The 6624-nt window shown below is 47.5% G+C and overlaps 1 protein-coding gene across 1 annotated transcript; it reads right to left on the reverse strand.

Moving 5' to 3' along the window:
• Positions 1-1828: 1828 nt before the first annotated feature.
• LOC113904803 (ubiquilin-3-like) lies at positions 1829-4471 on the reverse strand. The gene is made up of 2 exons (XM_027561892.1): positions 4412-4471; positions 1829-4137 (listed from the first exon to the last, which is right to left on the reverse strand). Exon 2 carries the CDS (start codon positions 4098-4100, stop codon positions 2130-2132), a length of 1971 nt encoding a protein of 656 aa, XP_027417693.1. The 5' UTR covers positions 4101-4137; positions 4412-4471; the 3' UTR covers positions 1829-2129.
• Positions 4472-6624: the final 2153 nt, after the last annotated feature.

Genomic DNA, 6624 nt, shown 5'->3' on the forward strand with positions numbered 1-6624 from the left:
GCACCCCAGAGCCTTCTTAGTTACAAGAAATAAGACTTTCCTCTGCCTTTCGCCTAGCACCACCATAAACAACAGTTCATTGGATGTGGACAAGAACCCCTCACTGATGGGGAGTTAAGAGGGAGTAGAAAGGAGTCTTACAGCCTCATGCTCCACTGGAGATTAAAACCTAAAACAATGGGAGAAAGTTGCCCTCAAAGCTCATTTTATCTCTACGGCACAAGATGGTAGCTAACAGGTAAAAGCAGCTTGATCCAAGTATCCTAGGTTCCAGGCAGAGCTTTTGTTTCTCCCTAAAAGGACTCCGAATACTGAGTCTCTGACATTTAAACACATATACACACCATGGCCACTTTCTATTATAGTGATATTCTCTTTCAAAGACCCTTTTCTTTCCTTGACTGGATTATGCATGTGTGCTTGCTAAGTCACTCAGTTGTGTCCAGCTCTTTGAGACACTATGGATTGTAGCCTGCCAAGCTCCTCTGTCCATAGGATTCTTCGGGCAAGAATACTGGAGTGGTTTGCCATGCCCTCCTCCAGGACATACTCCTGACATGGGAATGGAACCCACATCTCTTATGTCTCCTGCATTGGCAGAAGGGTTCTTTACCACTAGCGCCACCTGGTAAGCCCTGACAGGAATATAGCATTATCTTTTTTTTAACACATCTATGATAAAACTCTAACAGACTGTGTTTTGTGTGTATGCTCAGACACATGCCCAAAAGTTTGACCATGTGAAAGTGTACTAAAGTGTGAATATGCATTTTATGTTAGTGCATTACTCCATGATGTATTTACCCATGTGAACCCACGGGCACATTTATGGGCTGGAAGCCATGGTTTACTCACTTGATAAGTGAATTGTAACACTTCTGCCCCAGAAGCATGTGGGTATTGGGAAGCATCCCCGAGTACAAATGGGTCTGAGAGACTGAAGGCACCTCCTGTGTGCTATGTGCACCCTCCCTCAGCGCCTTTGTACATAATGACTTTTTTACTGGAATACTCTTCCCTCCTCCCTCAAAACTTTACCTACTTAATTCTTAGCACTTTTTTAGATTTTTAGCTTAGAGTTCACACTCACAAGCCTTGCCTGTCCCCATAGAGTAGATCAAGCCTCTGTTTTGCTATTTCACAGATCCCCATCTTTTATAACACTTATCATAGCTTGTGATTATATATAATGAGTACTGTTTGAACAGTTCCAGCTACCGTCATAAATTCATGAAGTCAGTATCATGCCTCTTTTACTCACATTGAATTCCCAACCCCTGGCAGAATGCCTAGCACAGGTTAGGTAATCAATTTCTGAGTGCAATAGTATAAGAAAGACAAAACCCAGGACAAGCTGGATCCATGGCAGTGGAATCAACTACAAATCTGGCTACCAAGGACAGTAGCTTTGTAAACACGGTGAGATCAGGGAATCTTAGAACTCAGCCTGATTCCTGCTCTATTGCTGTCTCAGGGATCAGGATCAAATCCAAAAATTGAGAGCCAACTGTAGGATAGAGTTCATGGACAATAAAAATAAGAAGCTGTGTCCACTTTTCAGTCTGGCTGGTGGTAGAGAGCCTCAGAGAATGTGGTGGCAGCTCGAACAGGACACCAAATCTGGGGAACCTTTGGAAGGGCACATGGAAGGCTGCAGTTCTCAGCTCACCCTCCTGTGTTCCCTGGGCCTTTTTCTTCTAACCTCATACCTTTCAGTTTCCCCTCCAAGCCCTCCCATCCATGCAGAGCTAGCTCTTATCACCACCTTTCCTCCTATACAGTCCCTCTTTTCCCATAGCCCACAAAGAATCAGACTCAGGCAGCAGACGACATTGGAGACTGGATGTAATTACATCTCAAGATAGGCATTAGCAGAACTCAGACTGTGACCCCAGGATGGTACAGTGACAGGGGTGGTTGGGTCACTTATAGCACCCCCACCTTGTTCTGGCTCTCATTCTTCCTCATTGACTCTGGAACAACATTGTCTCTGCAGTAAAGAGTATCATAGTAAATTTGCTTCATAGTGCAGCTGCATTCAAGAATGGCTGGGGGTGGGGGAAGTTAGGGACTGGAGCTATGGGAGGAAAGGCACAGAGGGAAAGATACGGTCTGAACAACTACGGCTCCTACAACTGCCTCAGCTTCTCCACAGCAGCATCCACATCACCTCCTGTGGCAATGAGGGCCTGGAGATTGGCTTCAGGATTCAAGAAGCCCATGGCCCGCAGTTGCTCTAGCTGCACCCGGAAGTGAGTCTCGGGTGTCGGCTGCTGAGGATTGGTGCCTGTCAAGGCTTGCAACATCTGGAGGAAGGGGGTAGAATGGAGGCCCAGCTCCATAGAGCCCTGTGCTGAGGGAACCTCAGGAGCTGGGGGAGGCAAAGGATCCTCAGGCACAAGGGGACTCTCTCGAGGCTCTGTATCTCCTGCCATACTTCCCAGCCCTGTTAGACAAGGCATGAACCAGAGGAAGAGGCGAGGGGCTTCAGTAGCCAAGATCTGCAGACCCTGCTCAATCTGCAGCAGGGCATGCATGGCACGCGGGTTTGCCATGGCTGCCTGAAGGTGCAGCAGCAGTGGCAGTTGCCAGTGCATCTCGTCCTGCAGCTGTGGGGCCTGATTCATGCTGGTTGGCCTCAGAGATCTTGGATAAGCCAGTGGTGGTGGCCAGACATGCTCAGGGGTTCCAGCAGCAGCTGCTGTGGGCAAAGGTGGGGAAGGAACAATTTGGGTCCTATTGGCAGCAGGCCCCAGCCCGGAGACAAGATCAGGCATGTGGATGCTGTGGCCAGTGGAACCGTTCCCTGCACCATCTTGACCTCCATCTTTTCTAGCACTGCTCTCCGTGGGATATCTCAGTAAGGCTGGGCAGGAGGGCTTTCCCTTGATTGCAACTGACTCCTTGGGGAGAGCCTGGCCTGACTCAGGTTTCTGGGATGAGGGTGAAGCTGGAGGAACTTGGTTTCCTGGTGGTGGAGGTGGTTGTTCTTGGCTTGGACTGAGGGTAGATGCCATCCCCTGCAGATAGGATCCCAGGGACTGGGGGGTCTCATGCAATTGTTGGAGATAGTCATAGAGCCCTATATTCCCTAGAATATTGGGAACCCTATTTCTAAGTTCAGATATATCCTGGTCCCCAGGCCTTCTGCCCCTCCTGCCAGCTGAGCCTGCATATGTGGAAGTCCAGGGATTGGGGAGAGGGTCACAGTTCTCCATCCTTGAGGGTTGGCTGCTGCTGCTGGTTGCATTAGCATTAGTGGTGGCAAAGGGATTGCCACCAAACTGCTCCTGGACTGCATTGAGCATGGGGTCCATAATATCTGTATACATGGTTCGGAGCACATTGTAGCCACCCGGGATGCTCTCCAGGTTGCTGAGCGCCCGGTCCTGGCTGCGCATCATCTCTTGCATCATGGCAGGGTTACGTAGAAACTCCAGTGTCTGCCGCATGATTTCAGGATTGTTGAGAATGTGCCCAATCTCGGGGTTGTGCTGGATCAGTTGCTGCATACGAGGATTGTCAAGAACCAACTGGCGCACCAGGCCTGTGTTGGACAGCAGACCCTGGATGAAGGGGTCGTCAATGATCTGAGCCACAAATTCAGGCACAGATACATGCTGCCACACCAGTGAGCTTGGCTGGTCAGGGAAACCACCCAAGGTCAGGCCTAGCCCATTGAGGCCTGTGAGGACACCCAAGCTAAAGGTAGGTGGCCCATCTGCTGGGTAAATGGAGCTTGGCTGAGGGAGTGACCCAGGGCTCGGGGCTGGGGTAGGGACTGAAGCAGCTGGGCACTCGTTGCCCATGGTGCGACGCTGCATCTTGATGACCAGGTGGACGGTGAGGCCATCTCGGACCCCACACTGTGCCAGCGAGTCAGGGTCCTTGAGGATTTTGCCAGCAAATATTAGGATCAGCTGATCAGGGTGGGCCTTAAAGCGCTGGGATATCTCTTCCTTCAGCTGCTGGATGGTGCAAGTGTCTGTAACTGAGAAATCCTCCTTGTCCTTAGGCGTCTTCACTGTCACTTTGATGAGGTGGGGATCCTGGACCAGCGCTGGGCTGCCCTGTGGCAGGGCCTCTCCACTTTTGGCCATAGTGGGCAGCAGGAGGCCCAGGTCTGTGGGGACACAGCTGGGGGGAGGGGGAGGGGAGACCGAAATCATCCTTTTGGGCAGTGGTGAAAGGAAAGGTGAGCAGGGGGAGGATTTGGGGTCTCAGGGTGGGGGAACTAGAGAGTCCACATAGAAGGGGCTATGAGGACATGGGATAGGATGCCTTAGGAGGATTTGGGGTTGGAGAGATGGTGAGGATCATGGGAGGGAAATCTGAGCCCTAGGAAAGAGGTTGATAGTTGATGAATGAAGGGCAAGGGCAGCCTGAAGGACCTGGTTTAGGGAATACATACCGATCAGCTGTGGCCCCGTCCTTCCTCTTAAATAGGACTCCAAACTGCCCTCATCTTGCTGAACAGCCACCCCTGAAGCCTTCTACACCAGAGCCCACTCCCCCAGGTCACTTCTGTGACCTCAGCACTGACATCACGGCCTCATACAACGGATTCTTGAGACTTTTCCAAGGTACTTGGGATTCTTAGGGGCTTCATCTCCCCCCACCCTTCAACTCTTCTACTTCCTTTATCTCAATTGCCTTCTTCATAGTGAGGGTTCTGGGCTGACCCTTCCTTCTCAAGCCAAGTGTTCTGCTTTCACACAACCTGGTAGGTGGTATGTGGAAATTCAGACAGGGGGTGGACAATTAAGAAAGGCTTCTTGAGCCCTTATGTCCCCACGAAGACCCCAATTCAGCTACTTGCTAGTTGAGCCTCTTCTCGGCATTGTTATGTTCCTATGTCCTCTCTGATTCAACATTAGCCACGATAAATCAATCAACATATTGACTTTCTGATGAGTAGGATGTAGAGTATAAAAGAGAGGTTCAAGATGAAATAAACTTTTATTTTACCTTTTTTTCCCTATTATTATTATCCCCCAGAAAAATTCAAGGAATGTATTGGCTATTTGTTGAGGTAAAAAGACCAGGAAATAAGGTTGTTAAATAGAAAATTAAGTTCAGTCTATTTCATATCCAAATGAAAATGTTAAGAAGGTAGTTCTACACTGTGAAGCTGACTTCATCAGCATCAGAGTATGTGGAGCGGTGTGTGTGTATATATAGTAAAAGGACAGAGGTAAAAAGACTGAATTGTGGACAGTACGATATTTAGAAGTCTGAAAGATTGGATGAATTCAGCAAAGGAAATTGAAAAGAAATAAACATTAAGTCAGAAAAGGAAATTAGAGAAAGAAGTCAAAAGACAAAGTTTCAAAAAAAGAGAAAGTAAACAAATGTGTCAAATGATTCTGGTAGGTAAGTAAGTGAGGACTGAGAATTGGCTACTGCGTTTGAACAAGAGAGACCAGTTAGACTGAGGGCCATGATGAGACCAAGTCTGGGAGAGTAGTGAGGCCAGAAAATCTGATTGGAGTGGGTTTAAAAGTAAATGGGTTGGAAAGGAAGTGGATCCAAGAAGAGTAAATGAGAAAAGGCTGATGGTTGCACAGAAATGGGGAATAAATCTTTTTGTGTGTGTTTGTTTCTTTGTTTATTAAGACAAGACAATTATAATATACTTTTATTTTAATGGAAACAATCCAATGAGGAAGAGCACAGTGATGCAGGAGAAAGAGAAAACAGTTGCAAGAGCAAATTGTTGAGAAGATAGAGGGATTGGAATCAAATGCCCAAGTGAAGAGCTTGATTTAGGATCATGGACAGTTTATTCATTAAAAGAGGATGCAGGGTGGAGTATACAGGTATAGATGCAAGATAGTTGGTTGAATTAGTGGCAGACAAAGGTGAAAGTCACTTTTGATCACTTTTGTCTTCTTGTTGGAATAAGGAAAATATCATCTGAGACTGAGAATAGATATTAAAGGGCTGTTGAAAGTTTTAGAAGAGCATATAAGGTATGAAATAATCATCTCAAAGAATATGGCTAGAGCATTGGATCTCCAAGTGTGGACCTTAGATCAGTATAGCATGACCTGGAAATTGTCAGCTATGCAGAATTTGGGGCCTTCCTGTAGAACCACAGAATTGAAAACCCTTGGAATGAAGCTCAGAAATCTGGGGGTTTTGACACACCCTCCAGGTGATTTCTGATGTAAATTCTAGAAAAAAAGCATTAAAATAAGAAAATGTATTAGGCATACAAACAGACCAACTAAAGCCTTGGAAATGAATTTAAATAAGACTAGTCAGCACAGTTATATGATTTTCTTTGCCTACACAGAGATTGGAGAAGGCAATGGCACCCCACTCCAGTACTCTTGCCTGGAAATTCCCATGGACGGAGGAGCCTGGTAGGCTGCAGTCCATGGGGTCGCTAAGACTGAGTCATGGGGACATGACTGAGCGACTTCACTTTCACTTGTCGCTTTCATGCATTGGAGAAGGAAATGGCAACCCATTCCAGTGTTCTTGCCTGGAGAATCCCAGGGATGGGGGAGCCTGGTGGGCTGCCATCTATGGAGTTGCACAGAGTCGAACACGACTGAAGCGGCTTAGCAGCACACAGAGATTAGGCAGGGTTGGATATAATTGTTATAACCATCGTGA

Source organism: Bos indicus x Bos taurus, chromosome 15 (assembly GCF_003369695.1).
Source record: "Bos indicus x Bos taurus breed Angus x Brahman F1 hybrid chromosome 15, Bos_hybrid_MaternalHap_v2.0, whole genome shotgun sequence".
Classification (NCBI taxonomy): domain Eukaryota; kingdom Metazoa; phylum Chordata; class Mammalia; order Artiodactyla; family Bovidae; genus Bos; species Bos indicus x Bos taurus.

Excerpts from the sequence above, each read along its gene's own strand:
- LOC113904803 (XM_027561892.1), bottom strand. The coding sequence starts at position 4,100 with ATGGCCAAAAGTGGAGAGGCCCTGCCACAGGGCAGCCCAGCGCTGGTC.